The 22,632-nt window shown below is 40.8% G+C and overlaps 2 protein-coding genes and 2 non-coding genes across 4 annotated transcripts; 2 read left to right on the top strand and 2 right to left on the bottom strand.

Annotated features, from left to right (window-relative positions):
- Positions 1 to 293: 293 nt before the first annotated feature.
- Positions 294 to 10,170, bottom strand: LOC149069031 (carboxypeptidase B-like). The gene is made up of 11 exons (XM_089251077.1): positions 9,609 to 10,170; positions 7,868 to 7,949; positions 7,095 to 7,231; positions 5,928 to 6,030; positions 4,524 to 4,625; positions 2,783 to 2,890; positions 2,523 to 2,633; positions 2,276 to 2,372; positions 1,973 to 2,175; positions 910 to 994; positions 294 to 700 (listed from the first exon to the last, which is right to left on the bottom strand). The coding sequence occupies exons 1-11, from the start codon at positions 9,716 to 9,718 to the stop codon at positions 513 to 515; spliced, it is 1,326 nt and encodes a 441-aa protein (XP_089107203.1). The 5' UTR covers positions 9,719 to 10,170; the 3' UTR covers positions 294 to 512.
- Positions 10,171 to 13,961: 3,791 nt separating this feature from the next.
- On the top strand, positions 13,962 to 21,260 carry LOC149069028 (uncharacterized). The gene is made up of 2 exons (XM_089250993.1): positions 13,962 to 14,158; positions 20,595 to 21,260. Exons 1-2 carry the CDS (start codon positions 14,094 to 14,096, stop codon positions 21,025 to 21,027), a joined length of 498 nt encoding a protein of 165 aa, XP_089107119.1. The 5' UTR covers positions 13,962 to 14,093; the 3' UTR covers positions 21,028 to 21,260.
- On the bottom strand, positions 15,132 to 15,205 carry TRNAS-GGA (transfer RNA serine (anticodon GGA)). The gene has a single exon. It is a non-coding gene; the product is annotated as a tRNA-Ser (tRNA).
- On the top strand, positions 15,602 to 15,675 carry TRNAS-GGA (transfer RNA serine (anticodon GGA)). The gene has a single exon. It is a non-coding gene; the product is annotated as a tRNA-Ser (tRNA).
- Positions 21,261 to 22,632: the final 1,372 nt, after the last annotated feature.

Raw genomic sequence — 22,632 nt, 5'->3', positions numbered from 1 at the left:
GAGAAGGAAAAATATTGAACCACCCCTGAGAAAATTCTGCGTACGCCTATGGGCGTAACTACATTCCCTTTAAATTCTGTAATTCTTTCAAAATTTCGATCTTTTTTTTTAATTTGAAAATCACTTTCAATATTTTTTGTGCAAATCAATTAGTTTTTAATTTTCTTTCAAGTAAATCTAGTGATAATATTTTTCGGGTATCTATTTTAAGTTGCATGCACAGTTTTGGAGTCCAGCCCTGCAGGCAGTGTATGATTCATTTAGAGAAGCTGGAAAAGATGATGAATCGTCAGAGAAAGAAAAATTATAGTTTAATTTTTTTAATTTTTCTCTAACCGAAAAAATTCAAGGTACAGAAAACAACATGTGTTCAAAACGAGAAAAAACAAATTAAAAAAAGAGGAAAACCCGCACATGTGAAATCTTACAATGGTCAGGTTTTCGCATCATGCTTGTTCAGCTCAGGTTCTCTCCCGCATAATAGATATCGAATAACATTCGTTCATCACCTATCATAATCCTCTCTTGATAGATTTAGCCATAGCCGTGATTCCGGCCCATGTTTCTTGTCCGGTTGGTATGATTTGTTCGGCTGGTAGTAAGAAACCGTATCTCCCGGTGTCTCTGAGTTCGACGGTATACGAATATTTGATTCCGGCTGCTCCGTACGCCCAGTCATCTGCGCCGCCAGCTGCCTTATCTGTCCAGAACAAAAACAATTTTAGTTGTTATCTTTTTATCACCTGGAGTTAATTTCGTGCTTATCACTTCATAATAAATTGTGCATCAAGGAGCAGTGCATGCATTAAAAATTGTCACTAATTCCCCAAAGTTCAGTAAACTCTCCGAACATTGTAATTGAGTCGGAACGTTGAGAAATGCACTTCAGATGTTAAAAATAATACTTACATAGGACATTGGTAGATGATCCAATGCGATACTTTGTTCCGTAAAGTTTGCTCAACGCATGGACCGACTCTTGTGCAACTGCTACCTGCGTAATAAGAGACAAATATTCTCTTTGAACTCGCTCTAATTCAGTACCTTCTACAACATTATAATCTACTTATTTCCAACTTTTCAGATATTGCGGGCTGTTAACCCATTGACGCCGGTTGGCAAGAAAATTTGAAATTCGAGATTTTAATTTTATTTCTTTGCTAATAAATGGTGGGAGTTGTTCCACTCAGTATTTTTTTTCTTTCAAAAAATCAAAGTCGTCTTTAATGGGTAAGTCTAAGTCAATCTGGTAGTTAGAACAAGGGTGTTTTCAACCTTTTAGAGCGTGTTAGCCATTTAAGTGATCTCGAAATGTTCCATGGATCACTTAAGTGATCTGGAAGTGTGTCGCCGGCCAATAAGTGATAAGGAAATGCATCAAAAAGGATACGGGTCACTTACGTGGTTTTTCGTAATAGGCCATGGGTACAATAAAATTAAATGTTTCATGATTTTTTCAATTACGTATACATTTTCAAATAGGAATGTGGAAAATTTTGAAACGAAAAAGATAATCTTTTTACATAGGAAATATATCTACGTTCGAATTTAATACCATTTTAACCACGGGTTCGTTGGCATCCATAGTGAGAGGGCGCAATAGGGGAATAACGACTGTTGAATCATGAACAATGATTTTGTTCATTTTTAAAAAAATTACGTTTGAGGTAGAGGGCTACATTAGTTGACTCCAATGACCACATTTACGAGAATATCCAAAATACGGGAATATCTCGTAAAATACGGGTCGTATGGTTACTGATAGTCTAATAGCTCTTCCCCCTCCTTCACCCAAAATGGTCGGTAGACTACGGCAAAGAACTTCAAACGCCATGCGTGCGTCTAAGACTTCTCTTGATCTTACAGAATCTGATGAAATGAAGTTTTTAGCCTACAGAGAGGCCAGGGAAAGAAAATGGTTCCATTATGACTCGGTCAATACAATCACTGGATGTCTCAAGCTGCGGCTTACCATGGACGAATAATCTTTCGGCAGTTCTGAGGTCCATCCCCATGGTGTCAGCCATAGTTGAGAGTACGCGTGCACGGCCACAAACGCTACCATATTGTCCTTCCTTTTGTAAATAAACTGTGATATCGCCTTCGATTCAGGCTCGGAGAAAGCTGCTGTTCCGGCGAAGAGTTCGCTGCATGGATTCGAACTAGCTCCTCCTTCTGTTAGCCAATGTAAAATAAGTCCGATTTTAATGCCATACATTAGGTAAAAAAAAAATCGCATTCGAGGCATTTCTTAATCAGAAATTGAAGGAATTACCATTCCAGTGATGTCCGAAATTTCTGTTCAAGTCAACGCCACTGCAGCCCCAGAGTCCTCCTGATGAGATTCTCCTCGTCTTTCGCCACATCCTGTTCTGTATGCAATGGTACACAAGTAATAGCAAAATATATAAATATATATATATATAATATGATTTCTCATCATTAATGTGAAATAATAATGCGAATATGTTCTGTACGCGTAACTACGTATACATTTCTGAACAACAAATTTCGTAACTTACGATTTTCCTGCTGTATTCGTAGCCGTCGGGGTTCACAACTGGAAGAATGTACCAGTCGAACGTGTCCACGAGCTGCTTCACATCGCTGCTGGTGTTGTAGTCTTGCACAAGCTAAATTCAAATGAACAGAAAATATTTTAAAATACAAGTATGTGTATCTAGAAGAAATAGATAAAATTGTGTGTGTGTATTTTGTTACAAATGAGACACCCATTCCGCCAATATGTGATGAATAGACGATTTTTGTGAAATTCACAGACCTTGCTCGCTATGTACATCACTGTAGCTGGAGATATCCATTCCCTGGCATGTATCCCGCCATCGATCCATATCGAAGACTTCGTTGAGTTCGGAGATGGATTGCCGATCTGAAACAATCATACACAGTATCGTCCAGTGTTATCCGAAAAAATAATTTCGAAGAGTAATTTCACTCCTCTTCACAATTTTGAGAAATACTCTTTTGTTTAAAAAGAGGGATATTTGTTATATGAAAAAATAGAGAAATATAACTTTATTAAAAAAAAACTGAAATTTGAAGGAATATTTTCACTCCTCAACGGAATTAGGAGGAGTGAAATTGAATTTTGATGAGTGAATCTCGCATCTAGATGAGTATTGACGAACACTACAGGGTGTTTCAAAAAGAATCATCCGATTTAAAAAAAATCATAACTATTCAGCTTTCAATCCGTTTTGATCGAATAATGTATAGGTAGAAAGAGGGAAATCTCGAGTTTCACGCAGTTGCCGACAGGTAGCGCTAACGCTTTTCCTTCGGCCGCCACTTCAGTGTTTGTGAAGTTGACGACTGCATAACAGAAATCCTTTTGTGTTCTAAGTTTCGCGAACTGTGAGTCCGTAGCAACTGTTCATCGTGCTTTTCGTCAACAATACCTTGGTGTTGAACTCTCTCCCGCTCAGAGCATTAGGCGATGGTATAAACAATTCTGAGACACGGGTTTTCTGTATATTCTCTGTATAAAAGGAAATCCCCTGTCATGGGTGGAGATACGGGGGACTGAACACAGAGTTAGAATAATATATCTTAACATAAATACATTATATATCTTTACATAATAAAGATATATAATTTATATCTATAGTCTATGGGACTGAACCAACTGATCTGTAATGCATATGTATATATGAATTGACATGATCATCATCATCATCCTGCCTCCTTTCCCCCAGAATCATCATCGTGATTCCGCGCCGCCCCCCAGTGTTTGAAGTCTATCCCCCGCGTATGTCCCTTGTTGGTAAGGGACAACGCCGGATTGTGGTGTCGCAGGGAATTTTTCTCTAACAGGGTTGTGAACGAATGGAATAGTCGTGAATTGTGTCATGTGATAGACACGTTTGAAAAGAGAAATACGATAAACATATTGGGATAAATCGAGAAGCTACAAGCCAACCATAGGGGTACAACAAAAAAACGGCGACTTGACCGCAGAAAAAAATGGCTACCGCAGGGAGTCCCCCATCGTGGGGTTAGCGCACCAACCTCTCGATGAGTATAAAAAACAAGCCTGCCGTTCGGAATCGGCGATAAATTGTAGGTCCCGGTCTAATTAGCCCTCGTGTGCAGAAAATGACCGTGGTGCGTCAAAAATGATCAAATGATCAAATGACCAACCATAGTTTTTTATGAGCAGTGTATTTTCTTTTAGCTCATATCCATTAGTTCTAAAAAAGTTTTGTTTCATTGTGTTGTAAGTTTTCTCGTGGTAATTGCTCAAATTTTTGGTTGCTGTATTTTAGTTAAACGTGACATCCATATTTTTTCTTGTCAACTGGGGTATAGAATTACAGGGGGGGGGGGGGTGAAACAACTTCCGTTCATGGGGTTACAATGAACTTTGCGATGATGAGAAAAGAGGTAAAAAAGAAGGGAAAGCTGTGGAATGAATTTCTTTTTCCTTTCTCGTTTGGACGAGATATCTCGTCCCTAATCATTAAGGGGCTAATTTAATAATCGTGCGACCAATCAAAACTCACTTTAATAGCTTTCAGGTCCCTGTTTTCGGCAGACTTTCCGACGGATATAATTCGAGTGATGCTTGGTTTTCCGGCGGCCAAGTCTTCCAGATACTTGTGGATCTGAAAGTGATCGTATGGAAAATTATTTCTACACATGCAGTAGAATTCCTTACCTTTAATAGTTTAAAATATCGAGCATAACCATTTTTTCAAAATAGTTCTCCTAGGCGACGATATACATTGCCTAGCTTTCGTACAATTTATGGAAGTCATCTTCCTCTTAACCAACCATTGTCCACTTTACCATTTTCCATTTGGCTGCATCTCAGGTCGTTCACGATGAACGATTGTCAACACACGACGTGAATACATTCCCGACTGTAGACCAGTAAACAAGCAGCGCTACCAAGAAATTTTACGTCAGTTGCACAGGAACCCATTATCACTTCAGTGACCCGCTACACCATAGTACTTTACCATAGAACTTTTTGTTCCATCTCCCCCTTCATCAGCAATTTTTTTTTGATATTTAATAAAATTTCCAGACACACCCATCCTCCGAGAACGCTTCGATATCTCAATGAGATGGGAAGCGGGGTGTGTTTGGTTTTCAAAGGTCAAAACAATTTTTTTCCTCTCAGCGCCCCCCCCCCCAAACTCAAATGAACCCATAGGATCCTATGTTAAGTCCGTAGCTTCTATCGCCCCCCCCCCCCCTGGACCATTCGCCCAGCAGGAGGCAATATTGCCCACTTTGGGAAACACTGTGCTACACGAATTGGCTCGCAGTATCCAAAAATTGATTTACAACAATGCTTCCATAAGCTGTATAAGCAATAGCAAGTGTGTATCGTCGTTTATTACGATTATTTTTGAGATCAGGTTATAAACTGTGTGTAAACTTAACTACTACTACTACTAAACCACACATGCACCTCTCGTCCACATTTCTCTAAGGAATTTCTAACGAATGAGTACATGTTGGAATGTCCATGTATGTGTTGCGAACCTAACTTGAAGTTCGTTCTTTAGGAATGCTTGTTATGTGTTGCTTGCCAAGTGCTTTCACCTGTCTTCCGAATTCGAAGCAGACAACTCGGTAGGCCAAGCTGTACTTGTTATTTCATGCGTGATTTTTTTAAATGTTGTACGCCTGATTGCACTCCGTGGAAAGACTTTTTTTTCAATGAGAGATCGGCTGGCATTCACACCTTAAAGTTGGAAACCACAGAAAACCAACTTTAGCCGACCACCACACTATGCCGTCAGTGGGGGTTTGAAACTGGGTCCACGCGATATGAATAGACTTAACTAGATGCGTCGGTCCTCGAAACTTTTGGGTCATACTATGTGTTTAACACATGTGTGATGTTTCTTTGCATGAAGAACTCAAGTATGTTCTCAGATTTTGAGATTACGCACTTCCTGTAAACTCCGATAGTTCGTGAAGAAGTTGTTGCTGTCCCTTCCGCTGAATACGCTCGGTGCCTGCATCATCTCTTCCATCCGCTCTTTCTCAATATACCTGAAATTCACAGAGAAGAAAAAATATATACACACATCATGCAGGGTGTCCTGTAAGTGCTAATGTGGCCTTTATCTCCTGAATCTTCAGTCGTAGAAGTGCAGTTTCAATTTAAAATTTGTTCAAAAGGCGTTCCAAAATTACCCTGTACCAATTTTGAGAGCGGGAAATACAGTGTGTCACAAAATAAAAAATAACTAAATTTTCATACGCTCGCCCTGTGCTCTAACTTCCAATTAGGGGTCGTTCAAGTATTACGTAAGCAAATTTCTAGCCATTTTTGACCCCCTCCCCCTTGTCAGCAAAAGTCAGCAAAATGCTGACCCCCCTCCTCCCCGTTGTCAGCAAAACTTCGTCATCAGCTCTGCCCCTCTGAATCCTAACTCATATTTTCATAAAGGGTGGTTGATGACGTAAGCATTATCCAAACCCCCCCTCTCCCCTTGTCATCAAAAGTCAGCAAATCGGAAACAGCGCCCCCCCCCCCCATCGATGATGAACTTGAACGGCCCTTTAGAAAGTTGTTGCCCTGCCTCTCCTGAGGTCAACAAGACAAATTCCACTTTTTTAAGTGCAGTAATCGAAGAGATATCTCTTGAATTCAAAAATCAGAGAAAAGTTTGGAAAGAACAGCATAAATGAAGGAAAGGAGTGTCGTTGTCCGTTAGTTTTTGCTGCTCTTTCATAAATTTTCTCCGATTTTTGAATTTGAATATCTCAGCGAAAATTGTACTTAGAAATATGGAATAGGAGGAGATGCAAGGCAACAACTTTCTAATTGAAAGTTAGAGAACAGGGATACCGTATAAAAATTTAGATTTTTTTTATTTTGCGACACACTGTATTTTCATTCTCAAAACTAGTACAGGATAATTGTTGAACGCCTATTAAGCATTTTTTAAATTGGAATCATACCTCTACGACGAACGGTTGATGAGATAAGGGCCGCTAGTACTTACAGAACACCCGATATATCCAAAAATATGGTCTACAATAATCAACAACCAACCAGCGAATACCGTCCCCTAATAATGTCACGTATGTTCCAGCTACTGGATCCCTACCTTTCGACATCATACATGACTATAGTTCTCGGTATGGTATTCGCTATCAATAGCTGTTCCAGGTACAGGACTTTCTCCGGCGGAACCATAACGTCGACCGCATCGTTCACTTGCGTCGGAGGCTTCCAGAAATCCAACTGCATCGCGGAAAGAACCAAGAAAACGTGTTAGAGAAGAATTTTCCTTCAGTTCAATATTTTATAGATAGCACTATAAGTATTTTGCTCGTGTGTGTGTGTGTGTGTGTGTATAGTCCTCTCTCTACAGAAGGGGTTCTTAACCTTTTTCATCCGCGACCCAAAATCAACCAAAAAAATCAGACTCGTGACCAAATTTACAAATTAGTGAAAAAAGCGCATTTATAACAGGAGCATGATTGTTTTTGTACGATTCGTTTAGGAAGCCGTTGCGAATCATGTTTGGGTCGTGATCCATAGCTCAAGAATCCCTGGCTGTAAGTGGTGTACGATCCACCTTGGAATTATTTGCGACGACCCAAGTTAGGGTCATGACCTACAGGTTAAGAACCCCTGCTCTACAGTAGTAGCACGATTTTTAAGATTTTGCTGTCACATCATTGTAGGGTCACCCGACCATGGGAAAAGAAACACTCATCTGAGTTAGTAGCCATGAACCTGGCGTCTTAATCAGGGGTCCACGGACCCTCTTGAAGGGTCTTTGGAGAGATTTCTGGGGGGGGGGGGGGTCCACAAATGAGTTTGGATAAGAAAAAATTTACTGCATTGTTTTTACATTACAAAATTTTTACTAACCTTATTTTCTTCGCTTTGGGCCAAGGATTTTAGGACTCTCAGTTCTGATTCGCTGGTAGGAACAATCCTGAAAACGGCATACCTGGTAACGGAAAAAGAGCATCAGTTGGTATATGAACGAATTTGAATTAAATAAAATGCAGATTTTAATGGTCAGGTGTCTTTATTAAAACGATTCGAGAGACTGGAGAGCCATAATGCCATCCCACAGTAATGCATTTAAGCCATGCTTGGTATAAAAAAGAGGGATGATGTGGCAATTCTAAAGTCTGAAACACACAACACTGACGTGATGTGTTTTCACGTCAAAACCCTAGGTTAGATGGTTCAATGTCTGAATGCTGGAGGTTCTCTATCTTGAACTGAATTTTAATTAGAGTATTGCTTGGTTAAGACGTTGAAGTAAAAATTTAATCAAAATATTTTTATAACGCCTCTTGCAACCCAAAAAAATTTAGTGGCCCGATGCGGTCGAACCCTTCGCACCTGCCGAAGTCCGGTCCTGACTATAGTTTTCCGTGCTGTTGGCGTCGCCGTCGGAGAAGAAGTCACCAAGTTACAATTCACCTCGCTTGTTGGATCATAGCCGATTTATAGCACTGTACCGGACTTGGGCAGGTGCGTTCCTAGGATAGTGACCGAATCATACGACTCAGAAACCGGGACAAATCTTGATGAAGACCGGGACATAACGCAAAGCCACTGATAAAACCAAGGCATCTTGAAAAATAGATTTCCAGAACGCATTATAGTGTTGAATCGTGAGGCAATTGGTACTAACAAACTGGGTCTTGTACGGTTCAGTTCATCGTTTCCTAAACTTCTGGTTCCATCGCCCCCTTCTTCAGGAAATTTTTCTTCTCATCGCCTCCCCCCCCCCCAATTCAAGTCAACCTAAAGGATCCTATACTAAATCCAAAGCTTCTGCCGTTCCCCGGATTCTTCCATTGCCCACTGGGGGGGGGGGGGGGCGATATTGCCCACTTTGGGAAACACCGGTTTAGCTCAATTTACTTAAACCTTTTTCTCATTGCAGACCGTTGGAATTGAGTGAAAATTTTTGCTGACTGATATAAATAGAAAAAATAATTTACGAACCGATGGAAAAAAAAAAACATTAGAAGGAAAATTTCTCAACATTCTCCTACTTATTACATTTCATATTTATACTGTGATATTATGTAGAGTATACGCGAAACCACGTTAAGCCAGGGTGCCTGCTGACACCTATTGAATAAAAACAAAACTATTTGTTTCAATTCTTAAAATAAAACAGTTGTTGGTTATAAACGAATGCGCATGAGAAAAAAAAAACAACGTGTAGTATGAAAAAGTATATATTTTTATTTTTATGCTGTATATCGGTGTATATGTTACGCGCTAAAATAACGGTTTCTATGTATTTTGGTGTTTATAAAAAAAATAATGTAGCAGCAAACACACAAAAACATTTTAACCGGTATTTTGCCGCACGAAATTTACACCCGGCATGCAGCATAAAAACAAACAATACATACATACTATCATAATATATTTTGTTCGTGTTCATGGCTATGATCCTATAAGTGAGGGGAAATGGCCGGTCAAAGTCCGAATCATTTCTACAATGAGGACTTTGGCCAAAACACTTGGCCCATTTCGCGAATGGCAGTAACATATAAATGTACGTACTTTATTCAAATTTAAAATTTAATAAATTCCGTGTTATCTTTAGTCTAGTAATTCAAAAGGAAAAGCTCACCCAGAGAAATGGATTTTACCATCACTGCCGAATTGCTGCTGACGATTTTCAGTGACCAACTCACTGACGAGACACAAACAGATCGTAACGCACAAACTGACCCTCGCCATGTTATATAATAATTAACCACCGGGACCTTCAGACGATACTTATATTAGAGGTGAAAGTACTCTTCTCTCTCTTCCTTGTTTTCTTATAACACTCTCACTTGTTGGTGTTGATTGACCCTCACAAGGCCACGCGCGTATATTCCCGTGGCTATTCAGGTTCAACAGCTTTTCTCTCTCTGGAACAGACGGTGACGCTAGATATGTCATAAAACCCTTTTCTCTCCTTTACTCTATACACCTGAGAAAATTGCTTCTTTTATTCCGTCTTGAATAATAATAATACCAATAACTTCAGTTGATCGATCTGTTCGTGTCACGCAAACCTTTTACGTCCCTGAATACTCATCGCCCGAAATTCCGCGTATTATGTCTTATATAACGGGACTGAAGGGAATGGAAAGAAGAGCAAAATACGTTTATGTCATGTTATCAAAGAATATTGTTTATTGTGTGTTGATTAGTTTGTTTGTAGTTACCTGCCACAGTTGTCGATCGATCACCAGTGACAATAGACATTTTGCGAAATTCGATTGAAACAGCAATTTATTAATAATAATGATTGGTTATCGTCCTGATAGTACTCGTATTTTGTGCAATAGGTGGTTTAGATTAATCAGCAAATTTATTTGTGGTATTATCAGCTCGTACAGTTACTACCGTAGTCGGGAAAACCTTGAAATAGAGCGTCATCAACACGTCAGACTTAGGTGGAATTGGTTCGAATCTCGTTATAGCTCCCTAGTAGTGGCTCCCAACCTTTAGAAGCCCCCAGTTTCATTTATGTTTCATTTATTTTTGAAAGACCCAGTCAAACACACGACTACCGGAAAATGAATGGGGGGGACGGGACGGCCAATATGTATAAGGTCAGGGCCCGATACTGGGCCGCGGAGCTGCGGTTAAGAAACACGGCCCAAGAGAGGTACGTAGGACATACCTTAGAAAGGAAGAAGGGCACGAGGAATCTCACTCGAGATGATCACGAGAAATTAATTAAAAAAAAATGTAAGGGTTTTATACGTTTAAATTTTTCCGAAATTTTTAATCATCTCGGGGGGGGGGGCGGAGGAGGCATGGATTATTCCCTTCCCCCCGACCTATACCTGTGTGGCCCTTACATCCTAGGTCCATATGGGCTACTACTACTGCGTTCCTTTCTTTCTTTCAAACCGAGTAAAACTCCAGTATATAGCGTCCGATTGGCGTGGCAAGAAGCCGCTCGTCAGAGTGGCACTACTACTACTACTTTACCCAAAGGCGTAGGGGGGGGGGAGTTGGGGGTCTGGTCCCCCAAGAAAAAGATGGCCAAATCCATTGTTCTATCACTTTGGAACTTTCGAGCCGCTTAAGTGCTCTAAAATTATGTCACATGTCACTCAAGGGATCTCTAAATGTTCCACGGATCATTTACGTGTTCTGGAACTGTGTCGCGGGTTACTTAAGTGATCTTTGAATGTCCCACGGGCCTACTTCAGTGATCTGAATATGTGCCACCGACAACTTAAATGCTCTGCAATTGTGCCACCGTTTAGTTCGTTCTTACGAAATTGGGTTTGGGGGGGGGGCAAGCCACATCAGATAAACTTCAGGGCCACATTTGGTCCGCGGGTCAAGGGTTTATCATATTGTTTAAAGGGTGGGTCGCAATGAATTTCTTAAAGAGAAATTTTAAGTTCTTACCCTTCAAATAGCATTGAAATTAACAGAAATCGATTATAATAACATACAAAGGTATTTTCTTTCGAAATTGTAATTTTTTAAAGAAATATTTTTTTCATTAAAAATTTTTTTTTTTCGTCTGGGGGGGAGGGGAGGCACACGAGTTCCCCTCCATGCCCCCCTCCCACGTACGTTTCTGATTCCCACCAATATGTGTTAGGAGGTAGGGGGCAGTGCTGACGAAATTTTGCTGACGGGGGGGGGGGGGGGTAAAAAAAAATGGCTAAAAATTTGCTTACGTAATACTTGAACGGCCCCTAATACTGTAATGTAATACTTACAGATAAACGATAGTAGGTACGAAGTATATTTCTCTTTTCATCCTCACGTACCTGTTTTCTTTCCCCTCTTATGTACATGTATATAGTACAACCAAAGCCTCCTAGATACTACTAGGAGTACTTCTAGGTGCTTCTAGGAGGCTTTGGTACAACCCCCTTTAACTTTAGAAAAGAAGTTTTTTCCTTTCATCACGGAGATGAAAATTTTTTTCATAGGGTTGCAACAAAATTTTGTGGTGATGAGGAGAGAGGAAAGAAAACAAATGGACTTGCTTGAATTTATCCCACTGGCGTTCGGACGCAATATTACGTCCTTCATCGTAGAGTGGTTAATAACAGCTTTGAGTGCAAGTGAAAAAAAAAAAATACATATATAACCATTCAAAAAATTGGGGATGTAAGGTAAAACAGGAAAAAGATAGCGTTACGGGCGGAATTCGAACCATGAACCTTTCGATCGTCCTCGATTCTCCGGTGTTGTCGTACCAGCTGCTCAACGGCAGCTGTTAGCCGATCGTAATTAAATACGTGAATTTTCGAATATCTATTTGTCTCTAATGCGCAAGCGCTCTAAGAATGGGCACCTACAGTAATCGGAAGCGCTAGACGTGTTTCCCTCGGATATCCTCAGTTTCTCTCGGGTCAACAAAGAGGCGGAGGTGTAACCGTCTGGGGTGCGTTCAATGCTAGTGGAAAAGTGCAGTTAACTGTTATATCTGAACGTTCGAATACTCGGAAATATCACGAACTGTTGAATCTAATTCCATTTTTTTGAATCTCAAAATCGCTCCACAGCTCAATTTCAACAGGACAATGCAACCCCCCCCTCACAATTCAAGTTCGACCTGGGGAATGGTTCCTTGCGAATGGGATTCCAGTGATGGACTGGCCGCATGCTCTCCAGATCTCATTCCAATGGAAAACATGTGGGCTACAGTGGCACGCGAAGTGTATGAGGATGGCAAGCAATAGTATTTCAGAACTTGAACGGGCAATCTTCAAAGTGAGGCAAGATATTCCTCTGCAGCATTGCTTAAAAGCTGTGGTGAATCAATGCCTAGACGAGTGTTTGACATTATAAAGAACAATGGAAAATTTATTGGACATTGAAAACATTATTGAACATGAGTGTTTTTGAGTGGCTTTATTATTTTGGGACACGTTTTGCTACCACTATTCGATCTAATTTTTTTTTCTGTCATAAGAAATGCAGATATATATATATATATATATTAAATTGCTATTATAGTTTCAATTCTGTGCAGTCAGGGATTTCTAGTTAAAAAAGTAAAAAAAATGACTTAAAAAAACAAACTAAAAACTAGTTAAAAAAATGAGGTTTTATCATTTTGGGATAACACCTTAATTCAAAAACAACCTGAAGCCAATGACGAATGGGACACCTTGTTTTCATGATCACTTCACACTTAACCACGTGACTCTCTCTCTGAAAATATTTTTGAGAATATCCTAGAAGAAGAAACAAAAAAAAAACAGACATTGTTTTGCACATGTACATGTAGAAAAAACCACTTCATTCACAGCAAACAATCACGAAATAGAAATCGACATTAAATGAAACCTTGAAAAATAAATTTCACAGAATTTTCATAAAAAATAAAACCCTTTTGTGTGTGTGTGGGTTAAGGTTTTATATCTCATAACACAGACAGATAACGGACACTATACATAACGTCCTCTCATCACGATGACCATGAAGATCACCCATAACGTCATCGCCACGATGGCAAAGTTTTTTTTTCTTCTTCTTCTCTCCAATGGTTAGGATTACGCTATAGTTTATGGACTTAAGTCATAATACGTACGCAACTGTAACTTCATGACTTAAAATGATAATAATAATATTATTATATTTTTTTTTGCGAAAACAATTCCTTTTTAAGACACTCGGAGATCATTGGAATCGAAACAAACAAAAAAAATTAAGCAATGTTTTCTCTCGTTTTTTCTTCTTCTTACCTCTCAGGGAACTTACTCGCATCTTCTCGTATATATTACACTGCGAATGTCACAAGAGAAGAGCAGAAAGGACGAATTAATGTGCACGAAAACTGGTTTTTATATAGTATTGTTCGCACTTTCACATCACGACTGCACATATTCTCCAGAGATAAAAAAAAAAAAAAATTCGTAGTATTGGCCTATTGCATATGTATGTACGTATGCATACTGAGATGTTTTCTCTCCCAGAGATTCTTCTTTCCGCTATCTTATAAGTTGATGCAGATGTAATCTTTAGATGCCATGCCTAGAAAACACACGAGACTCCTTTTTGTTTTTTCGTACTTATATGCCATCAATTCGGCCCCGAAAGTGTCTTGACCATAACATTATGGTCGGTTTTGAGCCCCGACATGGTATGTGTCAAGAGAAGCTCGAGTTACGTGGGTGTTGATTCGATTCTTTTGACCATGGATTGGTGAGTTTGTATTTTATGATGGTAATAATATTATATCATACATAGTAACGGACATTTTGTGCTCGGTAAACACTCGTGATGTTCGGCTTTGGGCTAAAAAAAAAAAAATCAGGCTGATCCCCGAGACCCTTTGGCTTAAGCCCTGTCATCCTCACATCAGGGCCACGCACTAAAATGTTAAGAACACGAGGCTCCGCAAGTATTCTCGAGCCACCCGTGTTTTCTAACTAGTAAGAAGATGCACATCAATTATCTTTACCTCGTCTTGATTCCCTGGAAAACATTTTGGCGATGCCCACTTTCAGAGCCACTGGTCACTGGTCCATATCGGTGTTCTTCAACCGCTGGTCCACGGGAATTTCTTTCAAGTCCGTGAGAAATTTTGACCAACTCATAGCTTATAGCCAATACATCAATTTAGTTTTGGTTTATTGAATGTTATACTGCGCGCGTCTCCATATAGGTTTTTATTTCTGTTTTGGCCATCAAAACAGGTCTGCGAATTATTTTTCCTCTTTATTTTTTTAATGCCTGTAAATTATTTCTGCCATTTATTTATTTTTTGCTGGTCCACAAATTATTATGTATTTTGCCCATTTACTTTCTTTGCCATTCCACAAATTATTTCGTCCATTCTTTCCGGCCCACAAAGACATTTCTCCTGCTTATTTTTTTTGCCGGTCCACAAATTATTTCTCCCATTTATTTATTTCTTGCCGGTCTACTACTACTACTAGTACCGTACATGCACCTCGTACACATTCCTCTGCGGAATTTAAACGAATCGGCACATGCCGGAATGTGTGTTCTAAGTGTGTGTGGCCCCAAGCGTACGTATTTGTTATTGAGTGTCGCTTGTTTAGTGTTCATGCTGCCATCTACACAAGGATGACGTCACTCTCCGCTATCATACGAAGGTTTTTTAGCAACTGGATGTTGCGAAGATATATTTTGGAAAGAGAGAAAATTCAACTGCCCCTGCGGGGAATCGAACCCACGTCCTTTCACTTTCCGGGTGAACGCCTTAGACCACTAGACTACAGAGGCACGGAATCTCTCAATATTTCCTTGGAGCTCGTGTACACTGAAAAGGGACCGTACATGGACGGCCGGACCAGACTCAGGCCAAGCTCACAACTGCTGACGCTGCCACCAGATGGCGACTTACACAAGGATTAAGTCGGAAGGAACGGAAAGTGAAAGGACGTGGGTTCGATTCCCCGCAGGGGCAGTTGAATTTTCTCTCTTTCCAAAATATATCTTCGCAACATCCAGTTACTAAAAAACCTTCGTATGATAGCGGAGAGTGACGTCATCCTTGTGTAAGTCGCCGTCTGGTGGCAGCGTCAGCAGTTGTGAGCTTGCCCTGAGTCTGGTCCGGCCGTCCATGTACGGTCCCTTTTCAGTGTACACGAGCTCCAAGGAAAGATTGAGAGATTCCGTGCCTCTGTAGTCTAGTGGTCTAGGGCGTTCACCCGGAAAGTGAAAGGACGTGGGTTCGATTCCCCGCAGGGGCAGTTGAATTTTCTCTCTTTCCAAAATATATCTTCACAACATCCAGTTTCTAAAAAAAAAAAAACCTTCGTATGCTGCCATCTGTCTTCCATTTTCTGAAGTAAAGATGGAAATGCTTGTATTTTCATGTTATGTCGGTCAGTGACCGTCTTAACGCATGGGCCCACCCGGGCACGGCCCGGGGGCCTCAAAAGGAGAGGGGCCTCACAAAAATGAGAAGTGGTTGAAATTTTCAAGAATTTTTCAGGTGGGGCCTCAAAAACATCACTTAGCCCGGGGTTTCTGAACACAAGGACCAGTAAAAAGGCTGAAACAATTCGATGGACTACCAACCAACAGCATGCTTTCGTTCATTGATCCTGTGTAGATATAATATCCATAAGCATGCAATTTAATTTAATTTTATCCATTAGTATTCGTTTTCAAGTCTGCTTGCATGCTGTCCACTTTTATCCCATCTTCACGCAATACAGGTTGAGAAATGCTGTCCCAGAGGAATGTTAATGAAGTGCATTTAGGTAAAGTAGTTGGTGTTGCAGTAGTCTTTGAAATCGAGCATTTGTGTGCAAATCGAAGCATTTTTCGAATTTTTAGCGAATATTTCTCTTCGCTGTTGCGATTTTTTGTTCTGTATTTTTTTTATAAACGTAAATAATTATCATAATAATTGAATTCTGGACATAGCAATATTACAGTATTCTCCTGAAGCAATCACTGCCGGTCCGTGGGAATTTCTTGCTGGTCCGCGAAACATTCAGGAGCTGCATTGTTGCGGGATGAGATGGATGTTTTGAAATTCTTATTTATTCGAGAATAAAAATCGTTCAGCCGTGTCAGAGACAGAGTAAGATAGATAGATACAGAGAGCGCGAGAATGAGAGTGCACAATAAAAACAAAACAGAGGAATCGAATGGGAGTTTATGCAGTGCTTTATAAAGTTGTTAGAAAAACAACTCTGATGCCACAATACAATTTTTTCATAGAGAAACATTGAATGTCCAACTATATACTGAACAATTGTACATTCTGGAATTATTTCGTTCATAAATTCTGCAATTATTTTTCCGTCAATTCTGCAATTATTTTCCCGTCAATTCTGCAATTATTTTTCCGTCAATTCTGCAATTATTTTCCCGTCAATTCTGCAATTATTTTTCCGTCAATTCTGCAATTATTTTTCCGTCAATTCTGCAATTATTTTTCCGTCAATTCTGCAATTATTTTTCCGTCAATTCTGAAATTATTTTTCCGTCAATTCTGAAATTATTCTTTTATTAAATTGGCAATTCTGGAATTATTTCATTTATGAATTATGAATTATTTCGTTCATGAATTATGGAATTATTTCGTTCATGAATTATGAATTATTTCGTTCATGAATTATGGAATTATTTCATTCATGAATGATGGAATTATTTCATTCATGAATTATGAATTATTTCGTTCATGAATTATGGAATCATTTCGTTTATTACCCGCTTATTGGTTATGGACAAAAGTGCCTAAGAGAAAGACACCATTTTTTCATGGTGATGGTATGAAATATGGCCGTTTAGAGTCTAGCAATGCTTCCATGTCCACAGAGTTTTTTTTGCTGCGCAGAAAAAAATTTCCCCCAAATCATATAAGCCTGTCATTTTGTCATTCCGCACAGATATCGAAATTCTATGAGCGGAACAAACAATTCTGTGCAGGTGAGGAGTTTTGGTACCGCCGAAATAAAAATTTTCATTCAGCTCAGCGGGACTTTTTTAAGCTGGCTATGTTTAGCATTTTTTATATTTCATATTTCACAGATGACAGCAAGACACGAGGACGCATGCGCACGCATCTTTGACTATCTTCCTTGCATATGTTTACAACAGATGGCGCAACTACACACCATCTATGAACAACAATTGTTTTTAAACCAAAATATAGAACTGCTTTTATAATATAATAATACACTGAAGAGTAAAAAAAACTGGTCAACCTGCCTAATATCGTGTAGGGCCCCCGCGAGCACGCAGAAGAGCCGCAACACGACGTGGCATGGACTCAACTAATGTCTGAAGTAGTGCTGGAGGTAATTGACACCATGAATCCTGCAGTGCTGTCCATAAATCCGTAGGAGTAAGAGGGGGTGGAGATCTCTATGAAACAGCACGTTGCAAGGCATCCCAGATATGTTCAATAATGTTCATGTCTGGGGATTTTGGTGGCCAGCGGAAGTGTCTAAAGTCAGAAGAGTGTTCCTGAAGCCACTTTGTAGCAATTCTGGACGTGTGGGGTGTCACATTGTCCTGCTGAAATTGTCCAAGTCCGTCGGAATGCACGATGGACATGAATGGGTGCAGGTGATCAGACAGGATGCTTACGTACCTGTCACCTGTCAGAGTCGTATCTAGACGTATCAGGGGTCCCATATCACGCCAACTGCACACGCCCCATACCGTCACAGAGCCTCCACCAGCTTGAACAGTCCCCTGTTGACATGTAGGGTCCATGAATTCATGAGGTTGTCTCCATACCCGTACACGTCCATCAGCTCGAAGCAATTGGAACCGAGACTCGTCAGACCAGGCAACGTGTTTCCAGTCGTCAACAGTCCAATGTCGGTGTTGTCTGGCCCAGGCGAGGCGTAAAGCTTTGTGTCGTGCAGTCATCAAGAGTACACGAGTGGGCCTTCGGCTCCGAAAGCCCATATCGATGATGTTTCGTTGAATGGCTCGCACGCTGACACTTGTTGATGGCCCAGCATTGAAATCTGCAGCAATTTGCGGAAGGGTTGCACGTCTGTCACGTTTAATCATTCTCGTCAGTCCCGTTCTTGCATGATCTTTTTCCGACCGCAGCGATGTCGTAGATTTAATTTTTTACCGGATTCCCGATATTCACGGTACACTCGTGAAATGGTCGTACGTGAAAATCCAAATTTCATCGCTACCTCGGAGATGCTATGTTCCATCTCTCGTGCGCCGACTATAACACCACGTTCAAACTCACTTAAATCTCGATAACCTGCCATTGTAGCAGCAGTAACCGATCTAACAACTATGCCAGACACTTGTTTTGTTATATAGGCGTTGCCGACCGCAGCGCCGTACTCTGATTGGTTCCATATCTCTTTATTTGCATACTCATGCCTGTACCAGTTTTTTTGGCTCTTCAGTTTATATATTATCATATACATTTTTATAGTGGTGCTTTTTCAACGGAGAGGGGAGAGGTTTATTTATTATCAGGGATTCAGCGTTGTTTCACCCATTTTCTATGTTTATCAACTGAAGAAGGAAGATATTGTCTGATTCTTTATTGAACTACCCCAGGGCTGTCTTAACGCATGAGCCCGACAAGCACGTCCCGGAGGATCTGCTCGAGTGCATAGAGGCACTCCACGATTATGGGGACCAGGTGCTATGATGAATAGCAGATGTCATGGTGAATAGTAGGTGCCATGATGAGGAGCAGGTGCCGTTTGGGCAAATTTTTCTACGCAGAAATTAGAGCAATTGAAAAGGGCCACATTTTGGGTACACGCAAAGGGCCACATAGTTTTATGGAACTCCGGAGGGGGATTTATAGTTTTGTAGCCCGAAGAGTCTGTAGACTATATAAATTTTGCCACCCTTCACCCATTCTAGTCTAATCTTCTTGACTACTTATTCCTCCAAATTAGCCGCCCTGGAATATAACCTGCTTACCCCCCCCCCCCACTCCCACACCGTAAATATGCCTCTGTGTTCAAGTCACTTTCTCGGTCGTTCACATGCTTTCACACCCTCTAGGTCATTGTTTTCATCCCTTCGCTCACCACCAGGTCAATCTTTTGGTCGCTCGCATGTTTGCACACTCCATAGATTAGGCATCTAAGTGGTCTGGATTTTTTTTTGTACGGCGCTATCACGTTAAAATTCAAAGCAAAGAACAGCTTTGCGAGTACCAGTAATAAGAAAGTTTTCTTCTTTGTAAGCTCTCCGGATTCCAGAATGTTTAAGGATTCCGTGGCGTTTGATCATGCGGAACCCCCAAAAAGCTGCCACGGAAAATCCACGCTCTAGGTCACTCTGTTGGTCATTCACATGCATGGCACACTTTCTAGTTCACTCTTTTGACCAATCCCACGCTCACACAAACACCTCTATGCCACGCTTTTGGTCGCTCACTGACCTGGTCCGTCACTTTCTAGGTTCTTCGTTGGACTATTCACATGCCTGCACTCGTTCTATGTCGCTCGTTTGTTCACTCACTGACCAAACTCATCCTTTTGAAAAAAACCTTCACTCTCTGGGCAGAGGCGGTTTCATGGAGGGCCGTACAAATTTTGCCGTTTCTCTTCTACTTTATTAATTTTCTTGACCACTCATTCCCCAAATTTGTAGGCCCCCCCCCCCCCCGAACCTGGGCTATAGCCAGGTAAGACCTCCCCCTGTAAGTATGCCACTGTTCCCCATAAGTGTGAGTCCTGGGCAAATATGAATTTTTTGGGAACCCTTACATATGAGGCAGAGCCGTACGTAGAGGAAGGAGGGTCCATGCCATTATAATACATAAGGCAGCCAATTTCCTGGGCCCTGAAAATTTCTGCGAAATTGGCACGTGTTCCATTTGGCCATGAAACAGGCACTGGTGGTATGGGCACGATGTTGCACGAATATCAAGGCACCGTTATCAATCAGTATGATAACATCGCGCATGAGTGGTGCAGTACGAACCTGAGGCGACCACCGATAGATGGCGCCTTCATTTCCGACCCAACTCTCCATCGGTAGTAAATTTTTGTACAGCGATATAACCGGAGTTGGTGTACAGTAAAGTAGTAGTATGATGCATCATATTACTTTGGGTGAACTATGGGAAATATTCAGTTGAAGCACGTTTTTTCTCTCAACACCCCGGTTAGATTCATTAACATATTTCTTTATTCTCCTCCTCTCCTAGGAGCTCAAACAGCCGTTGTTTGGAATGGCCGCGGAAACACGACATGGCCATCTTTTTTGCTTTCCTACTCTGCCATGTCCCATCATCGAACGGAGACGACGAAATCGTGATGAGCAGCAGCGGCGACGGCATGGCAACAATCCAGCAGCCAGGCGGCATGCCGAACGCGCACGTCGCGGCCCTAGTCATGGCACTGATCGTGTTCTGTTTGCTCAGCTACTTCGTGTACAGGTGCTGCAAGAATCGCTTGTGTCCGTTCAGGAACCTCATGGACCTCGATCCCCAGAACGATCCGGCGAACGGCGTCTTGGACAAGGAGCGGGAGCTGCAGCGCGAGCTGTACCTCAGCATCTACGGCAAGAAAGGCAGTCCGGATCAGAACACGGCAACTACCACCGGTTCTGGGGCGAATAAAGCAATCACCAGATACTGATCGTGATCGTCAGTGTAGTGCATAGTAAAAATCATTGTCAAAACGTACACATTGAGGACAGGTTCAAAGAGTTTTATGGTGTTCATACGTATACGTGTCCTCATCCCTCAGGAATCGATGAAATTACTGTTCGTGGTGTTGTACTGTTTTAAGAGCTTTCACATTGAAAGATATTTTGTCATAGTTTCCAACTGAAGCAATTAAAACTCTTAAATAAATTAAGGAATTAAAAATACTCTCAAAACAAATTAAAACTCAAGAAATAATATCGAATAAATTTTAAATTTGTTGATTCAAAACCGTTCATAGAGTGACCGCGGTGACAACAGGGTCGCAACTAAGAGGGGGGGGGGAGCAGGTGGGTCTCGTGCCCCGGGCGATAGACCCGAGGGGACGCAAATTTCATTCTGAAACCTCTGTTTCAACATTACAAGAGGGCGTCAAAATGCGCAATTGCCCATCACCTCCTAGAGATAGAAGACCTCTGCAGTGTTTGCCATAAACGTCATTCAGACTACCTAGCAAGTTTGCCACACAGCATCGTATTTCGTTTCTTCTTATTTTGGCGTCGAATCTTCCTGATTGCCTCACAAAAGCCGCATAATGATTGGATGCGGGGCATAGAAATCGCCAATTCTGAGCTCGATCATTTCTTTTCCTCACAACATTGATACTGGCACGAGCAGGGAATTTTTTCCCCCTGAATATTCTGTGACTGACGTCACAGGCAGAGTGCGGAGGCCTTCTATCTCTAGGAGGTGATGGCTTGCCCCGGGTGACCAAGCATCTAGTTCTAGTTGCCGGGTGACAATGTGAAAATTAAAGTGATGCTTATAAAACACGCTCGTGTTACGTACTCGTAATATACGGGATGTCCCATAAATTTTTAAATAGTCCGGAAATCCATAAAAATTGAAGGAATTGGTATATTTGAATCCGGTCTACGAAAAAGTTGTCTCCACGAAGGGGTGATTTTCCTTTTGGTTCTGAAAAAAAAAAAGTTCAAATTTTGTCGATAGAGGGTGCTACACTAATGTAAATCACTGGAAATATGCAAATCGAAGTCCTATAAAATGTACGATTAATAACTTAATTTTCGTGTTAATGGCTCTTGCATAAGGTTTTGATATTGTGATGTTGACATTGATGAATGAGGGGATGAAATGTTTTTCAGCTGGATTGTTGTGCCCAATTTGGTATTTTTTTTATTTATTCTGTAGATGTTGATATGTAGATTCCAAATATCTTAAGTGCCATTTTTTATTACACATTTTTGAGGTGATTTTCAATATGGCGTGCAAGGTGACTGCCATTTACCGATTTCCTTGATATTCATGACACACTATTGACCAGTATGCCAAATTATGTGTGTTTGGGGGTGAAAAAATACGAATTTACAGCCAAAATAGGTTCAACTAATATTAGTGAAAAGAGTCGTGCAATAGGTGTTCCTAAAGCCAGAGGTCTACTAGGTTTACATGCTTATGCTGGTGAAGACGGGAGGAAAATGTGCAGTTTTTTTCGCAAGAGAAGTGGATAAAAGTGCACCTCAATCTTCAGTGTGGTAATGACATTCTAACAGCTTTTCAACAACTTTGAGAACCT

This window comes from Pholcus phalangioides, unplaced genomic scaffold (genome assembly GCF_987345545.1).
Source record: "Pholcus phalangioides strain wild (caught in Gottingen) unplaced genomic scaffold, Ppha-v1.0 ptg000024l_1, whole genome shotgun sequence".
NCBI lineage: Eukaryota > Metazoa > Arthropoda > Arachnida > Araneae > Pholcidae > Pholcus > Pholcus phalangioides.
Note: the sequence above shows the minus strand (reverse complement) of the source record. Positions and strands in the feature narration are given on the sequence as shown.

Excerpts from the sequence above, each read along its gene's own strand:
- LOC149069028 (XM_089250993.1), top strand. The coding sequence starts at position 14,094 with ATGGTATGTGTCAAGAGAAGCTCGAGTTACGTGGGTGTTGATTCGATT. Across the intron at positions 14,159-20,594 it reads ATTCTTTTGACCATGGATTG|GAGCTCAAACAGCCGTTGTT; the intron begins GTGAGTTTGTAT and ends CTCCTCTCCTAG.
- LOC149069031 (XM_089251077.1), bottom strand. The coding sequence starts at position 9,718 with ATGGCGAGGGTCAGTTTGTGCGTTACGATCTGTTTGTGTCTCGTCAGT. Across the intron at positions 7,232-7,867 it reads CCCAAAGCGAAGAAAATAAG|TTGGATTTCTGGAAGCCTCC; the intron begins GTTAGTAAAAAT and ends TCCGCGATGCAG. Across the intron at positions 995-1,972 it reads CGAAAGATTATTCGTCCATG|GTAGCAGTTGCACAAGAGTC; the intron begins GTAAGCCGCAGC and ends CTTATTACGCAG.